At 34.5% G+C, this 22,764-nt stretch overlaps 2 protein-coding genes across 2 annotated transcripts; both read left to right on the plus strand.

Annotated features, from left to right (window-relative positions):
* The first annotated feature begins 501 nt into the window (after positions 1–501).
* On the plus strand, positions 502–1,806 carry LOC145578046 (uncharacterized). Its single transcript, XM_081635448.1, has one exon. The coding sequence runs from the start codon at positions 502–504 to the stop codon at positions 1,804–1,806; it is 1,305 nt and encodes a 434-aa protein (XP_081491574.1).
* Positions 1,807–6,141: 4,335 nt separating this feature from the next.
* LOC145578047 (uncharacterized) lies at positions 6,142–6,609 on the plus strand. The gene has a single exon (XM_081635450.1). It carries the CDS (start codon positions 6,142–6,144, stop codon positions 6,607–6,609), a length of 468 nt encoding a protein of 155 aa, XP_081491576.1.
* The last annotated feature ends 16,155 nt before the right edge of the window (positions 6,610–22,764 follow it).

Raw genomic sequence — 22,764 nt, forward strand, 5'->3', positions numbered from 1 at the left:
TTCTTAATCTGGAAAATTCAAAGAAAACTTCGTGGGCTGATATTGTGCGAGAATTTTCTAGCCAATACAGATATAATGAAGAGATCGATGTAACAAGGAGGGATTTGGAGACAACTGCACAAAATCCTAATGAGACGTTTTCCACCTTCATTACTAGATGGAGAAACAAGGCTGCAAAGATGGTGAATAGGCCAAACGAGGAAGAACAATTACAGATGATAGTGCAGAATCTTCATTATAGGACGAATGGCTTTCCAGTATTTTCCGTCATTCAAGGCTCTCATATCAACAGGAACCTTGGTGGAGGATGCTATAAAAAAGGGAGATATCAAGAAGGATGAAGGGAGCAGCAGTAACACCTCTTACAATCCTAAATTTGGGGGCAACAGGAAAACCAATAACAATGACTCAATACCCTCAAAACCAACAAACTTGATACACAATATTGGCGTCGCACCAGCATTCCAACTCAGGCCACAGAGGGATTTTTCTCCCTTGAACATGACCTATGCTCAAGCTTTCTCCAAACTAAAAAAGGCTAACCTTGTTCAACCTTTAAACCCAAGGCCACCACCAAGAAACCCTCCTCCCAGTTACAAACCAAACCAACACTGTGAATTCCATCAAGGGCCTGGGCATGACATTGAAAATTGCACAACATTCAAGCACCGTATTCAAGATCTAGTAGATGGAGGAAGGCTTTCAGTTGGGGCATCCTCTGATAAATTTAAAAATACACAACCAAGCATCACTAATAATCCTCTTCCCAATCATAAGCCTCCTATCTCTATAAACACCATCTCCACTTTTGGTAACCAGATTGATCCAACATTATTAATGGTTCGAAATTCCCCTCGAATGTATGAGATGCAATTATCCGAGAATTATGTGTGTGTTGTGCAAAAGGTCAAGCTTGTGCCGTGCAAGGGTTCCGGTGTTACCCTTAATAAGGATCCGTTCTCTGATGTTTGCGCCACTATGGGTTATAATGGGGCATTTTGCCTAATAGATAATGAAGAGGAGGCTTTCTCATTGTTGTCAATTGCTGAGGAAAATGCTGGGGCACACCTTAATACCCCTAGTAATATTCAATGTCCAATCTACCTTGATGATCTTAGTGATGATGAAGATCTACATGTGGCTCATTTGACTCGCGCAGGTCGTCATTTTAAACCTTCATATCTTGAAGATGAGAACCCCGTGGAAGCCTTGAGAAGGAAAGAAAAAGACAAGGAATTGACAGAGGAGAATAAGGAAGAAGATGATGTTATTAAGCGCATGAAGGAGGTTAATGCAAATGTTTCCATATGGAAGTTGTTGACTCATTCACAACCCCATCGGGCTGCTGTTCTGAGACATTTCAATGAAGTTTCAATCGATCCATCCATAACATCGGATCAAATGGTAGGACTTACTCATGGAGCCGACCGCACTTTAATGTTTACCGACAATGATCTTCCAGAAAGTGTCAGCCATAATAACTCTTTGCACATAACTGTGAAATTTCATGGGTGGACAATACCTCGGGTACTTATTGACAATGGTTTTGCCATCAATGTATGCCCGTATCGAGTTATGACAAAGCTGGGTTATCAAAAAGAAGCCTTGACACCTTCAAGCCAGGTTGTTAAGGCTTATGACAATGCCAAAAGAGATGTTTTGGGGTCAATCGAGTTACTTTTGGAATATGGGCCAGTGGCTAGACATGTTGAATTTGTGGTAATTGACATTAAAGCGTGCTTTAACCTTTTGCTCGAAATACCTTGGCTTCATGAGAACAGGGCGGTAGCCTCTACCTTACACTAAAAGGTGAAGATGCTCACGGATCATGGTGCGGTAACACTTGTGGGTAATCCAGATATTATGAATGTTTCTAGTGTTGGAAAATCGGTGCTCCACTTAGATGAAGAAGAGGGTAGTCAATTAGACGGATTCACTATTCATAATATTGGATCTAATTCAATTGGCTCATGGAAGGAAGAAGAAGAAACCGAGGAAGATCTGGAAGACGACTTAGAGGAAGATGAAGAAACTGAGGAAGATCCGGAAGAAGTAGGAACCGAGGAAGATCCAGAAGAAGGGCTTCAAGAAGATGACGATAACTCTGAGGTTAAACCTCAAAAAGTTAGGGGTGGAACAAATTGGTCCAATGAAGATGAGGCAGAAAGAGAGCTTAAAACTCCAAAAGACAACGACCCATGTTTTAGAGGAGAATCTTGGACAAGTAATTCTTTTAGACAGGGTAATGATGAGGGATCTCGGAAGAGATCTAGGGCCGAGGATTTTGATTTGGATTTCGATGTCCTGTGTTATAAAAGGTTAGTATACCCGGAGGAGTTGATTCTTTTCCCTAACTACAGGCATGAAGATCGTTATCTTAATCTCCCCCAGTTCGAGAAGTTCAATGGGTTGGGAGATCCCATCCTCCATTTATACAACTTTTTGAACACCTTATATCCTTTAAATGTTTCAGAAGAACATTTTCCTATGTTGTTCAACAGAAGTCTGGATGGACCCGCGTTATCCTGGTATTATACCTCAGGGGTAATAAGTAAAGGTTCTTGGGGAGAAATAGCTCAAGCATTCAGTGATTGGGCGTTTGAATTTCGACAGACTGACACCGAAAAACTGAAGCTAGTGAATATTGAGCAACGTGACAGGGAATCATTTTCACATCTTTTTTCAAGATGTTCTTACATTCGGGCTCAACTTCGTTTCCCCATTACTGATCGGGAGTTTATGTTGATGTTACTAAGGAAGTTAAATGATTTCTATTATCGACATATGGTCTCCATCAAATACGCCGATCTCTCGCACATGGAGGGACATGGTTACGAAATTGATGCCTATCGACTACAGGAAAGAAGGCCTAAGGTGCACCCTCAAGGTGAAAGAGCTAACAGGAGGATATTCAATCGAATCGACGAACCATTGAGTGTGGTGTACGATTGTTTGAGCAAAAAAGGTATTCTTTGGGCAAAAAGCTATGTGTATTCATTACCACCACATGGAACCGATATGAGACAATATTGCATTTATTGTCATCAATATGGGCATAGAACAGATACTTGTTACGACCTTAAGTGTGCAATCCAGGATCTCATTGATCGTGGGGTCATCACTCCGGCCCATCCTAAGTCTAGCGCACCAGAGACAAGCCCGGCACAGCCACAGGCCTCTCAAGCTGATTTGTTCCTTCAACTACTCGAAGAAGGTCGTATCAAGCCACTACCTCGTCGAGCAGGAGCTTATCCTGTTGGGCCAAATCTCAACAAATATTGTCACTATCATCAGTTACATGGCCATGATACTAACGAATGTCATGCCCTCCATTGGTGTATAAAGCGCACAACTAGAATTTCCGGCCCGAATCAGAAAGTGTCCATAAATGCCCTTTCCATTTTGACACGCGAAGACGATCCCACTCTTTTGATTCCTCGTCACTATTCGGAAAAGATATCTCAACAAGACTACGAGAAAGACTGTTGAAAATCCTGAAGCCTAAGGAATCTCTGCACGGGGAAGGAATCATCTGCAACAACATGGTGATCTCTATCTTACCCTCTATCAAGAAGGATGAATTAGAGGGGTAGTATGCACTTTGTAAACCAAGCATTTTTTTCTTTCTCTTTATATTTTCTTTTGGTACAAAGAACTACGTACAGCTTGATCCCCCAAAGCACTATTTCATGATCATACACAAAAATTGTACTTGCAGGCACATTGTTATTGGGGTACGTAGGCAGCTCTGATTGAGTGCAGCTGTTTTAAAAAAATATATTCTTCTTCCATTTTGAACTACGACGGGTCTGATTCTCTAAGAAAAAAAAAACAAAAAAAAACAAAAAATCTGTCTGGAGATACGTAGGCAGCCTTATGACGCGACCCGAAATTATTAAAAGATTTTTTGGAATGAACACCCCGCTAACTTATCTAACTTAACAGACGTCTTTTAAATGTTTACCAAAATCTTCTTCCCGCATGCATTTTTACGTTCGTCATCTAATTTTTTTTAGTATTTTCAAAAAAAAAGGAGGAAATCCTAACTTCGAGTATGTAATGTTTAGGTATACCTTGCCAACCGATGACCAACCAAACTCGAAAATCTACTCTACCCTCGGATTTCATTCAAGAAATCCAAGATCCAATACCACAAACACTTACTAGAGGACTTCAATTGATGTTGAAAATGGGTTACGTTCCAGGAGCTGGTCTAGGACGAAATGGTGAAGGCATGAGGTACCCAATCCCAATAATTGATAAGCGAAATCGTCATGGGTTGGGTTTTGATGAGAAAATGGGTTCTAAAGTTATGAAAAGGAAGTCTCTCACCTTGAATGGGCAATTTGTGTTGCAAAACTACACTGAACTATTTTATGAGTTTCCTGAACCATGGTGTGACTTGGATGAAGAGAAAATTCACCCTGGGTTAGAAATTTTCTTTGCAGAGGCAAGGAATGAAGACTTTATTAAGAAATGGTTTGATAAGAAACCGGTATTTAAGAAAGATATTGATTGGGCTGACCATCTAAAGCAAGGAGTTCTAAGAGGCTTGTTTTCACCAATTTATGATTATGAAGTTCGATTCGACCCCGTTACTCTTATCACTCCTATAAAAACAGAAGTTGAAAACAATATCCGACTCAAAGCTCAAGAACAATTCCTTCCTTTCCCCGAAATATATCCTTTTCAATCCTTTACCTCAAACGGTTATGAAACCGATAACTCATCATCTAGCCAATCATCTATCCATACACTACCTGATATCTCATATCATAAAGACATCGATGAAGTTGCTTGTAAACATATTTGCGTACAAGAAATTGATCTTGATCATGATGCATTTTCTAATAATGGACTTTTCAATGAACCTAAATCATGTGTGACCCCCATGGAAGAGTCTATAACTGTAAATATAGGTACGGATAATGATGTAAAAGAAGTCAAGATAGGGTCTTCCCTTTCCCTCGATGAACAAAATGCGTTCATTATTTTACTTAAAGAATGTGTGGATGTGTTTGCATGGTCTTATGCTGATATGCCTGGTGTCGATCGTAATATTACTGAACATCGTATACCACTCTACCCCGATAGCAAGCCGAAGCAACAAAAGCTTCGTAGAATGAAACCAGAAGTTAGTCTCAAAGTTAAAGAAGAAATTCAAAAGCAGCTTGATGCCAACTTCATCAAACTAATCAAGCATCTGGAATGGCTGGCGAATGTGGTGGTAGTGCCCAAAAAAGATGGAAGGGTTAGAGTATGCATTGATTTTAGGGATTTAAATTCAGCATCACCAAAAGACTATTTTCCATTGCCCCATATTGATGTTCTGGTTGATAACACTGCTGGACACGCCATGTTCTCATTCATGGACGGATTCTCGGGGTACAATCAGATACTCATGTCAGAAGAGGACATGTCAAAAACTTCTTTTATTACCCCATGGGGAACCTTTTGTTATAGAGCAATGCCCTTCGGATTAAAGAATGATGGGGCAACCTATCAACGGGCTGCAACGACGATTTTGCATAATCTCATCCATGATATTGTGGAGGTCTATGTTGATGACATGATTGTCAAAAGTCATGATCGTGAGACACGTTGATTCTTTTAAATCATTCTTCGACAGAATTAGGAAATACAATCTGAGATTGAATCCTCAAAAATGTGTATTTGGATTAACTTCGGGAAAGCTTCTGGGCTTCGTTGTAAGTCAAGACGGAATTAAAGCCGACTCTGACAAGGTAAAGGCCATAAAAGAGTTTTAGTAGGTTCATATCACAATTGACAACCCGGTGTGAACCTATATTCAAGTTACTTAAGAAAAATGTTCCTACAAAATGGAATGACGAATGTCAGGCTTCATTCGATTCAATGAAAGAATACCTCTCTAATCCTCCAGTTTTAATGCCACCAAAGCCAGGGAAGCCCTTGATATTATATCTTACTATCACGGAAACGGCCATGGGAGCTCTTTTGGCACAATACCAAGAGGGTACAAGGAAGGAAATAGCTATCTACTACCTCAGTAAAAAGTTCCTTGAGTATGAAACTAGATACACTCCTTTGGAAAGAGCTTGCATTGCCCTTATTTACGCAACGAAGAAGCTTTGACATTATTTGCAAGCACATACTACTTATATGGTTTCGAGGTTAGATCCAATCAAGTACATTTTTGAGAAGCCAATCTTGAGTGAAAGAATAGCAAGATGGCATGCGATATTGTCAGAATTTGACATTCAGTGTGTGAATCAAAAGTCTGTCAAAGGGAGGGCTATATCTGAAGCTTTGGCTGATGGACCTATATCGGGTGATGAATTTGATGATGATTTTCCAGATGAACATATTTTCTGTCTTAGTACGTCACAATGGAAGATGTATTTCGACGGAGCCTCTAACAGGAGGGGAAATGGTGCAGGAGTATTATTGATTGATCCTTATGGAGTACATATTCCCTTCGTTGTGAAGCTTAGTTTCCCAACGACGAATAACACGGCTGAATATGAAGCTTGCATCTATGGAATCAAAGCAGCATTAGCAGCTGGTGCAAAAAATCTCACAGTATACGGTGATTCTTATCTCATAATTTCCCAGACTATTGGAGCTTGAAAAGTTCGGGATGAAAGGTTGCAAATGTACACGGAGTATCTTCAACAATTTATCCCATTCTTTGAAGAAATAGAGTTCAAACATCTCCCTCGTGAGCAAAATAGCTTCACCGATGCTTTGGCAAATCTTGCGGTAAATTTGACTTGGGACGATGATGTGAAGGTACAATCAATAACGATTGTAGAAAAAGAAATTCCAGTGGTTAATTTTGAACCAACAATTGCTCTATTAACCCAAGAAGACAATGAGGATGCTTGGTATACTGATGTTAAGAAATATCTGATCGATGGAGAATATCCTGAAGGAAGTCACAAGAAGGATCAGTTGGCTATTCGAAGGCTAGCTTCTCATTTCACAATATTAAAAGGTTTGTTGTATCATAAAAGTTTCGATGGAAACTTGCAATTATGCATCGATGGGGAACAGACACAAAGGATCATGGAAGAAGTACATGGGGGAGAATTTGGGCCTCATATGAATGGACGAATGCTTGCTCGGAAGATTCTTCGAGAAGGGTATTATTGGACCACCTTGGAAAGTGATTGCATCCATTTTGTACGAACATGCAAAAAATGTCAGCTATTTGCAAACCTTAATCATATGCCGCTAGTTAGCTTGAATAATTTTACTTCTCCATGGCCATTTTCCAGCTGGGGCATAGACATCATTGGGAAAATACATCCGAAAGCTTCAAATGGGCATCAATATATATTGGTTGCTGTTGATTATTTTTTGAAATGGGTGGAGGCATCATCATATTCAAAACTAGGGGAAAAACAAGTTTCAAAATTTGTAATCAATAACATTATATGTCGGTATGGGGTACCTTTTGAAATTATCTCTGACAATGGTTCACAATTTGAAGGCCATCTTAAAGAAACCCTTGAGAAGTACAAAATCAGGCATCACCAATCTTCGCCATATCGTCCTCAAACCAATGGAGCTGTTGAAGCAGCTAACAAAACTATCAAGACGATAATCGCCAAGATGACAGATAGGGCTCGAGAATGGCCTGATAAACTTCCCTATGCACTTTGGGGATATAGAATTTCCATTCGAACACCAGCTAGGACTACTCCATATTCTTTCGTATATGGAATGGATCCACTTCTTCCCATTGAAACAGAGATTCAATCGCTTCGTGTAATGAATGAAAGCGAGATATCTGAAGAACAATGGTTTAAAGAACGATACGATGAACTTTCTTTGGCAAGTGAACGAAGGTTACAGGCCCTTCACAACATTCAAATTTATCAAAGACGCATAGCTCAGGCTTTTAATAAAAAGGTCAGGGAAAGGAATATACAAGAAGGAGATTGGTACTTAAGGAAAATCGAGCACCGATTCATGATCCACGTGGAAAGTTCAAGCCGAACTGGTCTGGTCCTTTCCTGGTCAAATATCTTACACCAGCAGGAGCAGTAAAATTTTTGGAAATGAGTTTGTTCATTTCACCAACCTTGATCAGTTGAAAAAGTATTATGCTTGATTGGTACAGTGTTGTATTTGTGAGATTCGCAAAAAAAAAAAAAAAAAAAAAAAAAAAAAAAAAAAAAACGTGAATCTCCTACTAGCTTTAGATAGGTATATGTGTATCATGTTAAAGTTTAGATTTCATTCATGTTTGCATTGCATGCTTGAGGGTCATGTAGAAATATTCATTATTGTTAAAAGATCATGATCAAGTCAATACTTATCAAAATATGATTACAACAAACAAACAGTTTTTTTATATAACACAAACTCTCTTGCTTTTGGGCGAGGTTACAGCTTTTTTAAAAAAAAAAAAAAAAAAAAACCACTAAAACAACAACCACATACACCATTCCCGAAAAACCAATGCCTTCGGATATAATTTCTTCTTTTGGAATTGAAAATGCACAAACAAGGGAAACACAAGTACAAGTATCGGAATACAATAAGGAAATCCTTCTAAGGATTTATTTAAGCATCACCCTCGAGGTCTTCCAACAACCATGTTGCGTAGGACACAGTTGGAACATTATCCTCAAGAACTGAAAATGCTGGGAGCATTCGTGCAAATTGCCATACACGAGATGATGCCCTAAGAGCTTCCACATTCCCAATTTCATAGGTGGTACAAGGTACCACTGGGAACTCATGGAACTCTAGGAGTCGTTGGAGTTGGCCCGCTTGTCTCAAGCATCTCCAAGGAAGATAGAAGGTGACGCGACACAATCTTGGAAGTTGGACACCTCTGCGCCTGCTAGTGCTAATTGTTATGGAATCTATGTTGAGAAATGAAATGATCCATTCCACATCAGCTGCGGCGAAAAGGTCTGTCCATGCACCATGGTTACAACATTGACGGAATATAGGAAAAAAACCTCACTCCCGAATATGCCGGGTTTGGTAAGGAATTCGAATAGGTGGTCTAGATAGCTTGAATTTCTCACATAACCAGAGTTAAAGCACGATTGGACATCCTTTGACAAAACCCCCTGGATTTTGTTTCAGATGGTCAAGCCCCATCATAAGTTCCCCTAGGATAAGAGGCCCTAAACAGTTCCCTGACTCAATCTGTGACAACAAAGAAAGGCAGCGAACATGACAGGAAAATAATGATTCCTTGAGTAAAACAAGGCCGAGCAATAAAAGGATGGAAGCTCTTTCTTGACACTTTTGGAAAATTTCATTGTTGCCAAATCCCCAATGAGGTAAAGAGAAAGTTTCAAGGAAATTCTCTAACATTAAAATGTCGAGCAGGCGATAATTGCTTTCCATATTTAATGGTATATCTATCAAATCCCTCATGACCGCATCAGTTTCCCTTGGGTCAGCAGGTGTAATCACACGGCCTCGTTTATGAAGACCTAGTAAACCCTCCACTTCTTCCAGAAGGGGGGTCATTTCCATCTCTCCAAAGCGAAAAACATGGCGTTCTTCATCCCAAAATTCAACAGCAGCATGAATCATATCATACCGAGGATGAATAGATAGGAGAGGGGTGATGGTTCTAGTAAAGACACTTGTATAAGGGGAAAGACGAGGTGGAGAAATGTTTTCTACCACTCCTTTTAGTTGGAGCTTTCTAGCTCCACTGATTTCATTGATTTCTTGAAACATTGCATTCATTTTTTCTTAGAAAAATTAAGGAGTGAAGAAATAAGACTTAAGAAGCTTGAAAGGAGAAGGAGGGAATTGATTTGGTGTAGACATAATGAGTATCACCTCCCTTTTTATAGGGGTGGTGGTGATAATGGTGCCAGGAAGAAAAGGCCGAAGGAGTTTACTTTTCCGAATACTCGGTACAAACCACCTGATGTTTTTGCATCCGAAATCCATAAACTATGTTCCTTCAAGAATGATTATTATCTTCCCTAAAGCTCGTGCAAATTGGAATTTTGATCTTTAAAACATCTATCTAAATTAAACTAGTGCAAGGTTCAGCCAGTTTTTCAACTGCATCCAAGCCAACATTTGTGTTGCAATTGAGTGAGAATTTCACTCTATTTTTCAGCCAATTTTTCAACTGCACCCAAGCCAACATTTGTGTTGCAATTGAGTGAGAATTTCACTCTATTTTTCAGCCAGATTTTCAACTGCACCCAAGCCAACATTTGTGTTGCAATTGAGTGAGAATTTCACTCTATTTTTCAGCCAGTTTTTCAACTGCACCTAAGACATCGTTTGTGTTGCAATTGAGTGAGAATTTCTCTCTATTTTCCAGCCAGTTTTCCAGCTGCACCCAAGCCAACACTTGTGTTGTAATTGAGTGAGAATTTCACTCTATTTTTCAGCTGCACCAAAGCCAATGTTTAAATGAAAATCAATTGGGATTTTCCTTCCTTTTTTCAGAAACATACATCAAAATTTCGTGTCTTTTCTCAAACATTGATTATCGTTTTATTTAAACTCAATCAATGTGGGGCAATCTGTAGACACCAAATTTTGATATTACTTTTGTAATTATCACTATTAATTATCTTTTATTATTATAGTTATCGTTTTTTGCAAATAATTATTATTATTTTGCTAAAAATATTTTATAAACTTAACGACATTTGTTTTATTATTTAAAACGAAGAAAACAAGTAATAATAATGATTTTTATTTATAATTTCCAAAATACATGTTATAATTTGTACTTCTAAACTACTAAATTACAAAATATAGAAGTACAGGTAACACTACATGTATTTTTACCCTACTCCACCGAAGTAATTTTCGGGTTTTACTTGTGGATTAACAAATAAATTAATACAGCCATTAGGAGGACCACTAGCCCCACAATGTACATGAAGTACACCCTTATCATCCTCATGTCTTCCTCAAAGGTGAAGACAGGCTGATCTTCCTGGTTTTCTCGAAACATGGTGGCCGAGTTTTAATGGTGTTTTTTTTTTGTTTGGTTTTTTCGGGTAAGGAGGAAGATGGAAGAAGATAAGAATTAAGTGGTGAGTGGAGATTTTGGATAAGGCTAATTTCTTTTTATAGTAAAAAGTAAGTATTTTAGACCATATTTTTATATGTATATGTATAATAATCGTATAGTATAAAGTACAATATTTTTTATCTCGCCAGGGGAATATGTCATTTTCTTTATAAACAAGCGTTGTTTACTCCTTTGGAGTATAATAAGTATATTCGTATGTTTACTTAGACTGCTAGAGTAAGTTTTATTCTTTTTATTTCATCTAGTGATTTTTGCGATTTGTGCAATACTTTATTATATGACCAGTTTACCTAAGCTATAAAGTCCACTACTCTAAAGACTCATGCCCAACCAATATAGGGAAATGACAAACATCCCCACACCTAAATGGGTACTATATGTTGTAGTGCTAAAGGGATCTCCTTTTATGTACGCTTGTTATAATGTCTTTGTCTTTTTGTCCCGCAGTTAATACTTGATCCGATAAATATAAGTTCGGACCAAACCCATTGATATTTATCTAAGGATAATTGAGTATTGTATGGACGAGAGTAAAAGGGAAATACTTGTGAATACAACGAGTAATAATAAGTATGTGTGAATAGTAAAGTCGGCGTAGAATTCGGATCGTGTGCCTTTAACTTAAGTTTCTGTTATTGTGCAATGATGTTTGTCTTATCCATACTTTAGTCTTGTTAGTTTCCCCTTGTTTCGTCATAGCAACATAATGGCTCTGCCATTCCTGGTTTTTTTTTTTTTTTGGTTTTTCAATCATTCTGTTTTGCTTATTCAATCTAGTTAGTGTATTCTTCTGTCAATTTTTGACGTACAATCGTCAATAGTGAATTAACGTTACCTTTTTTTTATCCCCCGCGGTTAATATTGTATCCAATAAATTTCAATTTGGATCAATTGTATCAATATTTATCTGACGCTAATTGGGACAGCTGGATTCCAGACGTGTCATGTATTGCATTTCACTATTCAAAACACTATTTGACACTATTCAAACACTATTTGACACTATTCAAACAATATTTGACACTATTCCAAATAGTAATTTCCGTTACGTTAATTTATGTTGCCGACGTGAATTTGGTCTTCTGTTTTATTTGTTTTCCTGTTGTTTTGATCTAGTTTTGTATCTTTTATCTTTTTTTTTTACGACTATGATACATATAAATTTGTGTTTTAGTAGAGTAAAGCAAGATAAGGGTTCACCTTTTTTTTAAGGTCATTCGGTCAAAGGAATATAGTTTACTCTTGACTACCTGAAATTTATGTCGTATAACTTAATATTGTATGATTTTACATGGTGTATTTTCACTTTGACCATGTCAATCTTATGATTTTATATGATTTACCTTACTTTATACTTTTAGTAAGGGTTATTATTTGTAATGCTCGTACTTTTAAGGTCTTGCCGTATGTTTAAATGTTCTTGGGTAAATTTATATATACTGTCTAATAAGGGCAGGGGTTATTGTTTTTACTTTTTATATAAGCTCTGAAATATTTTGTCCAATCCTATCAGTATTGTAACCTAATGTATTTGTGTAACTTTTAGAGCTGACATCTCAGAGCTGATATTTATTTTATAAGTGTTGTTTTAATACCTTGGTAAGCATAATAGTCACTGAATAAATTTAGGCTCTCTGCTATCGTATACCATGTGGGTATACCATGGAATTTAGAACCTTTTTATGTGAATATTAGAGTTGATTTTATTACGGTTTTCTTTATTTTATCAGTTTAGGTGTTGCAAAACAGATTAAGTAAGTTTGTTACATATAAAACGAAAGAATTTAATATCAAGATTCTCATTATTACCAAAATCTTGATATTTACAAAAATAATCCTTGGTTTTTAATTTATTTACTTTTTTTATTTACAAATTAACCCCTTTATTTTCCTATAAATACCCCCCCCCCCTAATTTTCAAGTTTGAGACACACCAAAAATTCCTACAAATTCTCTCTCTAAAAATTTTCTCCTCTAATCTTTGCTTTAGTTAAAATCTCTCTAATTTAGCTTTATTCTTAAATTATTAGCTTATTAAAAGCATCTTATAATTAAGTTGATATTGTTATTTTTATTTAAGAGTTGTTATCATCTTTAATTCGTATAAAAAAAACACAAAACTATTTCAAGTTCAAGCATTATTTTTTTTTATTATCCTTATTAAAAAATATTAGTAAGTCTATATTAAAAACCAAAAAAAAAAAAGGGGGTTTGTGTCTCAAGATTTAGCTTTATTTTTCAAGTTTATTTTCTCTAATCAAAAATCAAAAAAAAAAGTTCTTTAGCTTTATTCTTTCATTAATGTCCTTTAATATCTCAAAACTCCAAAAAAAAAAAATCACTTAGTCTCTTTTATTGCACTTTAATTAAGGAGTGATCATCTTTTCATCCTTGATAAGTAAGAAGGGTTATCCAAAAAATTGCTACATCTAGTTCGAGGTATTATCTTTATTCCTTTCTTAATTTCCTTAAGTATTATTATTATGCTAACTAATGTGTTTGTTTTCATGTGATGTTACCAATAGGGGTAATGACGATATTAGGTGCTAAATTAGCCCTAAATCTCTCATTACTCCACATTAGAAAGCCAAGCCTATTGGTGAGGTGATAGGTTACAAAGAGGGGGGTTAATTGCATTTTGCATTGCATCTCTTTATAATGCATTTTAAATATGAAAGGTTAATACATTCATGTGACTTCCTAATATATATTTTAAAGAATGATTTATTTCTTAAAGTGAGCTTAAAGAGTTAAGGAATTAAGAGTTTAAGCAAAGGTTGTTCAAGAGTAAAGAATTACTTACCACGACCCAAAGATGGCCTGTGAAACAACCCTTACGACCAGAATCAGTTCCATTTCTTTAGCTCAAGTGCTAGAACTTTTCAAGATCTTTCCAACCATATCTCACAATAATTTTTCGATTTTTCTATTATTTTTAATGATTTTTTTAGTTCAACCTATCAAAGAGATGAAATATGCACGTTTTTCTCTTAATTGCTTTTTAAAAAGTGTATTAATTTATTTTTAAAGAACTAATGGTGGTATGAAACCTATATTACACTATATTATATATATACTTCTTAACTCATGGAGTTTTAATTAAAATGTCTTTAATCTTATTTTAAAAATGACTTTAGAAATAAGAGTTTTAACCAGCCTTAATTCTAAGTGTTATTTTAAGAATCTTTTATTTTATTTTAAGATGACTTTAGAAATAAGTTTTAACAAACATTATTTTCTTTTATAATTTCGTGAACCTTTTTAGTTCAAACCCTTTTGTGACACAAGAATGAATCATAACTTTGCTTGTTTATTTCTAATAATTGATGATAGTTAATATAAGGTTATGGCCTCATTTCCAAACATGAGGTTAAGATTAATTATTTAGTTGTATAAGGTTGTAACAATTATCCATCTCCATAAAAATAAGCTTATATCCCATTATAATTGCCTGATGGATTAATTGACAATCGAATATAATTAAATATATAGTTTATTGTTCCATTTTATTTGAAAGTAAGGCCTTGACAGGTGACGTGTTTTACTTGGTCAATTCCATTAAGCCTAAACACATAACCCTTAAAACCTTACAAAATTACCCTTGAGTGATTTTAAACCCAAAGTGAGATTATATAGTGAACCCTTACATTTTCACTCCAAAAAATACCTTGATCCACTTAAAAGTCGTCAATCGGGATGCATTTGTTGAATTGTCTTATTCAAAAGACATTTTTGGTGATTACCAATCGGGGTGATTTTCCTCAACCAAGGTGGTTCATTTTACTTTTATGAATGAATCTGTCAAAGATCACTAAAATCCCACTTACAAAAATGACATTTATGTCAATAACCCAAATTAAAAACCCAATGGAATTGGTTATTTAAAACATGGCATATGTCCGAACTACGAAGGTTTTGATCCGTGAGTGAATTCAAAATCTCGCTATGATCGGTACGTAGTGCAACTTTGGTGCTCAAACCTACCTTATATTAATTTTTTTTAATGTGGTTTACATGTCTTAAAACTTGATTCTTAACAACGCAATAGTAAGGGCCCGTTCCTTAGAACGGAAGGGAAGACGAATTCCAGACGTTCGATTCTCTTAACCTAAACCCCGAACCCTATGCCTTATTTCTTTTTATGGAGTTAACAGTTGATTTTTTTTATTGACTATTTTAAAATCCATCCTTATTCGGATAAAAATAAGGTGGAGACTCTAAGTCTTTAATTATAAGGCTTATTAGATACTTAAGTGGAACCTTTTATAGACTAATCTTTGTCCATTAAAAACCAGGTACCACACCACGTAGATTTCCATGTCACTATTTATTTTAATTATTTGAAAAAAAATTAAATTGAACATTTTTAAATTTTAATTGAACGAGTTTTTCATAATTTTTAATTTAATAACATAGGAAAAAGGATTAACTTTAAATATTAAAATTACATTCAATTTAAATTAATAAAGATGTTCAATTGGGTTAGACAAAAAATATATATTTAAATTATTTTGTTTTCAACTAGAACCACATTCATTTAGAAAAACTCAATTTGGATTATATAAAAAAAATAATATAAAAATATAAAACTAACAAATAGTCATTCTTTTTATCTTGCCCAAAAAAATATATAAAAAATAAAATTGGCCGCTTATCATTTATCATTTATCCCATTAAAAGATTAAATACATTAACAAAATTATCATATTAAAATTTAGATGAAGATGGGGTATAAAGGTTGGATTTTTGTGGGATAAACTTAAGGTTGGATTTTTTAGAGAAGAAAATACAAAGGTTGGATTTTTAATTTTCATTTTTCCAAAATTATTTTTGCACAAATTATTTTATGAACCTTCCTTCTATAATTTATGCTCATTCAAACAAAGCCTATTCCATTACATTTATTTAATTGGCCCATTATTTTCATGAAGCTCAATCTTTCTACTTACCTTACAACTATCTCTCCTATAAATACTCCATAAATCCCCAAATTTTTTTCCCCACACAAAAAAGCTAGTCTTTATTTTATTTCTTTATTTTCTTTTCTTTTTCCTTTTTCATTCTTTTTCCTTTCTTTCTTTTCTTCCTGCTTCTTGCATGAAAAACCCGTTATGCCGCCAGCTACTTGTCGTCCGTCGGACTCCGGCGCCGCCATCCATAATCGCCGGCGCACCACCAGCAGCCCACCGTGGCTGTTGTTGCTCCTTCACCTTGTTTTCTTTTTATTTAGCTTATTGTTTATGTAATTAATTTTGGATTTTAGTTTTAGTTGTTTGAAATTTGTTTTATTAGTATGAAAATTATATTTTGGTTGTTTAATTCATATTTTCAGATTATATAAAAGTTTTAATTTTCTGATTTTGTAATCATAAAACCTAGGGTTTAATTTATTTAAATTGGATTTTAGGGTTCTAGTGATCAATTAATTTGAGGCTATTGTTCCTATTGTATTTCTATTCATTAATTAAGCATAAAAATATGTTTCTTAAGGAAGTTTTAATGAGTTTTAAATCAAATTATATTGCTGAAAATTAGTTTGGGTATTAATTTTTTATTATTGGTTGTTTTCTAGGAGGTGATTATTCCCTAGGAGACTTTTAAGTCATTTAAAGTGGAACAAAGAATTGTTTATACGAGGTACGTACATGTCTACTTCGTTGTAAGTAGTATCATGTTTAGGTTCCAAAAGGAAAGAACTTACAATGTGTTTGGATAGATGATTGAAAAGAAAAAGAAGGGGAAGGGGTGGGAAGGGAAGGGGAAGGGAGGGAAGAAGGATGAATTTTAATTCCTTCCAAATATCTCCATTGTTGGTGTAATACCCCGTATTTTCATACGTATTTTCTAATTAATTAGTTAGGAATTATTTTATAAAAAGGGTATTTTAGTAAATTTATTATTTGGAGCCAAAATAATGTTTGAATTTTGGCGCCAAAAGTATTCTGAAAACTAATCATTATTTTGGATAAGATTTATCATCCACTTATCTTATTTTAAAAATCAGATTATTTACATATTTCGGATATTTTAATTAAAGCAAGATAGTATTTTATTAATTATTTTAGATGGCCAAAAATTCCCAATATTTAGCTAGGGATTTCAGATTTTCCATGTATGGAACATCTGATTTTTCTTGGTTATTTATTGGTGAATATTTGGTATTTAATTATTTATTCTATATTATTTATACAATTATTTTATTCCTTAAAGCCGAGCAAAATCTTTCTAAATAATCCAAGAGAAATCCAAAAATATGAGCTATGGGAAGCTCAAGATATAGCTCAGATTTTCGGCCCTCTCTAATTATTTTAGGGGAATTTATTTTGGTAAAATTGTATTTTTAATTATCTCCCAAAATCTCTTATTTTCCTTAATTCTATTTCTCCATCTTTTTAATATTTGATCATCAAATTCTCTTGCCTTTTATTCTTCTTAATTATTCCCCAAGTAATTCCAATTTCCTTATTATTTTCCATGACAAACATACCTTCCATATTTAATTATACACAATCACCTTAATATCAAAACCTTCCTTAATTCTTTTACTCACTTCTCCAAGTAATCCCTTAAACCCTACTTACCATAATTCTTCCCACATTCTCTTTCTATAATTATTGGATGAGCTAGCCTATAAATACCCCTCCATACCTCTCACATTCTTCACACCAATTCTCTTCTTTTCTTCTCCTCTTTTTACACAAATCATCCCATTTATCTTTGAAGCCAATTTTCGGGTACTTCTAGTCAGTTTTTGGGTATTGACGTTTCACAAAAGATTGTTCCTCTTGAAAAATCCTTGAGGTTAGGCTCAGAAATCACCCAATTCAGAGTTATATCGAAGGAGTTATAGCCTCTGCAATTTCTGCCTATTCTTTCCAACGCAAATCCAATTCTTCTATTTTCCTTGGTTCCTTATCTTTTCTTCTTCTCTTCTCTTATTCAATTATTATTATTATTATTATTATTATTATTATTATTATTATTATTATAGGGGATTTATAAAAATTATTATGTGTAGTTTTAATCATATAAAATCAGATTTTTAATGATGTTTATGAAAATTAATTTAAAAGGTTCATGTACATATAGTTGGGGGTTTTTAATTTAATTATTGTGATTATTTGTTAACCTTATATTGATTAAGGTTATATTTATTTGTAGGGTGTGCTCGATCAAGATACTTGAGTTCTTTTTGTGTGATTTTGATAAGCAAGGATCAAGGTACGTTAGGTGGCTAGATACCTTGAAAGTAATTGGTTTGAATAAGCATGTTTGAATGATTTTATGATGATTGAATTAAATTGAAATAAATTGAATTGAATTATGATTTATGAAATAAAAGCATGTTTAAATAAATTGGTTTTGATAAATAAATTGGAGTATTGATTTTATATCATGTTTTAAATAATTAAAATTATTATTCATGTTTAAAAGGTTTGATTTTGAAAGCATGTGGAATTAAATAAAAAGGAGTTTGAATTATTATTATTAAAAGTTGGAATTATTGGATTTAAAGAGGATTTATTGAATTATTATTATTAATGCTTTACAAGCATGTTGGTAATCCCACTATGCGGATTTGGTTTATTGATAAGGCCTTGGACTTTGTATGACCGGGTCTTTCCTCAAGAATAGCCTTGTAATATAAGGAGACTAGCTTGGGGGTGTGCACACTTGGGTGAGGAATTGGTTTTAAAGGAATTGGATTAAAAGAAATTGGTTTATTGAATTGACTATTGATATTGATTATTGAAATTGGTTTTGGAATTTTGAGTTGGAATTATTGGTTAAATCATTGGAAAGGATGGAATTGATTTCAAAAGCATGTTTGCTAATAAATTGAGTTTAATTATCTTGCACTTATCGTACTTAGCATATTTTGCTAATCCGTATTTCTTATTTTGTTTTAGTTCGACCTGTTTACCTTAATGGTAAGCAGTGTTGACTAATTTCAGGTGGATTCAATAATTGAGCATATGGAGTCCCGGGAATGGTTTCACCTAGATTAGGAAGTGTTGGTCTTGTGTTTATTTTTGAGTACTCATGACAATGGTTACTATTTATAGTCTATTATTAATAAAAGAAGAGTATTGAAGTATTCGCTGCAAAGTATTGGTTTTGTTTAGTAAGTTTGAGTAGTCTTGCGTAATCACGCGGCGGTAATACGCCTAAGTCTATCTCTACGGTATAATTAAACGTATTATACTAGTATTTTTGTAGAGGAAGACTTGGGGGTGTTACATTTGGAGAGATCAATTTCTTACAATTTAAACTCTTTATTTCTCTCCCCTCCAATTCTCTCCCCCCCTCATTTGTCATCCAAATGAAAGGTTATCTACCCCTCCAATTCCCTTCCCTTCTTTTCCCTCAATTTCCTTCCATCCAAACAAAGTGTTAGTTTCATGTTTAGGGAACTCTTGGATGAAAATTTTTTGGTTAAAAATTGAATTAATTCATGTGCTTATGTGTTATGAGACATGTTTTGGTGAACTGATTATGTTTGTATGGAATTATGAATGCAAGCATGTTGAATTATATTGGATTAATTGTTTGTATGGATTATTGATACAAGCATATTTTATTGGATTGGTTTGATGATCACATTTGGATTATTGAAGGATTGGAATGGAATGGTTTAAGTGGAATGAATTTATTAATTGTTCCATGAGGTTATTATTATTATTTTATTTATTACTCAAGTATGACTTGTTAGTATGTTGAGTAAAGGTGGATTAAGCTGAAATGGCTAGGTGGGTTGAGTATGTTCAACAATTTCGGATACTTTGGAACTTAAAAGGAATTATAGGTCAATTTGTGATGTGATCATCATTGTCCTAAATAAGAATAAAAGTGAATTCTATGTATGATTGTTGTGTATGGTTACTTGAATGAGTCCGCTATTATAAATTAAACTTGTGATCACGTAAAGTGAAACATGGATGAGCAATAACACTCTAGAAAGGGTGCACTTTTAGAGTATTGACAATTATGGGTTGGGGTACACGGTGGTAGCTCGTGGCTTTCTGAGGCTTGTTTAATCGACATGTCCTCTTTTCTTTGGTATTTACATTTTTATTTTATAATGAAAGTTAGATGGGATCCTAGACTAACTTTGTGAGAATGGAGTCGCGCCCATTCTTGCATCTCGCTATATTTTATTTTAAATGGTAATTTGGGACCAAAATGATTTGGTGGATTGGATAACCTCATCTATTGCTTAATCCAAATTAAATTAATTAAATTAAAATAAAGGGTCAAGTGGTTGGAATTGGTTAGTGAGTATGTTGAGTTGATTGAACTATTTTAGTGTGGAGTCTTGGTTAATGAATTCATGTGGAATGTTTATTTACTTTAATTAGTTGAGCATGCTAGGTTGGTGTGTTGTAACTTGTATGTACTCAACTTTGCTTATTGCGTGCTTTTGTGTGTGTTTTCCATTGGTCATGGCCTTTGCCTTCAATGATCCTGTAATGATCCAATTATTACACTTGTATTATTGGGGAGCATTATTGCACAGGTTAGCTTGATGATGTGAAGTTCAGGGATTTGACATACACATTGTCAAGGGATTAGTGTGATTGAGAGTATTCATTCTTTGTGTTGAACTTATTTATGTTTTGGGATTTTGAATATTGGTTTGGTTTTAAAAAAGGGCCTTTTATGGATCCAGTTTGTAAGCTTTAACTTATTAGTTTTCTAAATTATATTATTTTAAGATTTAAGTTGGATTTTCCGCTGTGATATTTTGATAAAGTGTTAGCGTTTTAACACGTGGCGTTAACATGTCAATAGTTCTCCTCTATTTTATTTAAAGTAAGTGGCTTGGAAAAGGGAGAATTATTGGGGTGTTACGTATGAGATTTAAGAATTTATATTCAATTGTCAGGTAGTTAAAAAAACGTAGTATAGTGATTGAGAATTCAAATTATTAAAACAATTATCTTTTGATATTAGAGACTTTAATTTATCTAGATATTCAATAAATATAATGTAGAACTAATATTTTTAATTACAAAAAATCTTTATAGCCTAGATCAATAAATCAAAATAAATATATATAAAAAAAAGTGCTTGACTCGGGTACATGAACAAAGCCAGTTATCAACCAACGAGAAAAAAATATTCATATTTTATTTCGGAATTAGAAAAGTCAATCGTCACATAAGGAAAATTAACGAATACGATTTGAGATGATTTTATTTTAATTTTATGTGCCGCTTAAGTTAACAAAAAAAAACCCATTAAATAGTGATTTAGGATTTAAATTATTTTTAAAAACCAACCTTAAAAAAATTCTCCAAAATATCTGACGAATGAGATAATATAAATAATGAAAAAAATTATATTTTTATTTTAGCAGCCATATTTTATTTTAGAATAAAACAGTATATATGATTTAAATTATTTAGAAAATAAAAAAAAAATTATCCGGCACATTTGGTGAACGATCATAAATTGTGAGATTTTTAGTATATAAACTAAAATTATCACATTTGATTGGATTTTAAATTACATTAAAATAATAATTAAGAAATTTTTAATTTCGGTACCTCGAAAATGACCCTTGTTGATTTTTGGTACCCATCTAAAATTTTATTTTATTTTAGTACTTATCAAAGTTACAAAATATAGGTTTTGGTACTTCCGTCCAACTTCCGTTAAACTTTTCACTAGTGGGGCCCAATTTCTAATTAATTAATAATTTATTTATTTTGAAAAAAAAGAAAAAAATGAAAAACTTAAAAAAAAATAAAAATAAAAAAACCTAAAACCCAGCCACTACCACCCTCCCCCCTCCCCGTCAGCCACCTTTCCCCCTCCTCGTGTCGGATGCCTGTGGCCAAATGTTCCCCCGGCGCTGGCGAGTTCACCCCCTCCCTTTCCCCCGTCGATCTCCCTCCCCTTTCCCACTCTTGGCTGCCCCCGACACCACCCCTTCCCACTTTACCCCAAATCAATTTTTTAGGGTTTTTGGGTTCAATTTCTTTTCTCTCTCCTCAAATCATACAACAACAACAAAGGCGGTAGCTTTAAGGGTGTTCGTGGAGGCGGTGTTCGAGGCGAATACGGTGGTTGTGGTGGCTTCGACGTTTGCGGTGGTGGTTTTGGTGTACATTATGGGATGTTGCCTATTGGTGCCGTTGTGGTTGATTGCTGGTGCGTGGGCTGCTTGATGGTGGCTGACTATGGGCTGCCTGGGTGTTGTTTGTTAGGGGCGGTGTTTGAGGCGATGCGATGGGGCTCTGTGGGTGCTATTTGTGTGAAAGGCGATGTTGGCTGGTGGAGTTTTTGGTGTTGGCTGGTGGATTTTGTGGTGAAAGGTGGTGTTGGTTGGAGTCGGTGGTTCATTTTGGAGGTGAAGGGGTGGTTTTCGGGGTCGCCAGGCAGTACGGGGAGAGAGGTTGGCAGTGTAGTGGCTAAGGAGGAGGAAGGGGTGGCTGGGAGGTGGCAGGACCATGGCTGGGCCCCACTAACGGAAAACTTAACGGAACATGGACTGAGGTACCAAAACCTATAATTTTAAGCTTTGATGGGTACTTAAATAAAATAAAGTTTTAAATGGGTATCAAAATTCAACAACCCCATTTTTGAGGTACCAAATTTCAAAATTTCCTAATTTTTTATCCTTTTCAAACCCACAATAGCTAGTTAATTAAATATTATAGGATATAATTAAGAAATAATCCTTTTAAATCGTAAAAAATTTAATTGCCACATTAGCAAAATTAACGAATGAA

Source organism: Chenopodium album, chromosome 14 (assembly GCF_948465745.1).
Source record: "Chenopodium album chromosome 14, dcCheAlbu1.1, whole genome shotgun sequence".
NCBI classification, from domain to species: Eukaryota; Viridiplantae; Streptophyta; class Magnoliopsida; order Caryophyllales; family Amaranthaceae; genus Chenopodium; species Chenopodium album.

Bases quoted from the DNA above. Each gene is read 5' to 3' on its own strand.
- LOC145578046 (XM_081635448.1), top strand. From the start codon at position 502: ATGACCTATGCTCAAGCTTTCTCCAAACTAAAAAAGGCTAACCTTGTT.
- LOC145578047 (XM_081635450.1), top strand. From the start codon at position 6,142: ATGGTTTCGAGGTTAGATCCAATCAAGTACATTTTTGAGAAGCCAATC.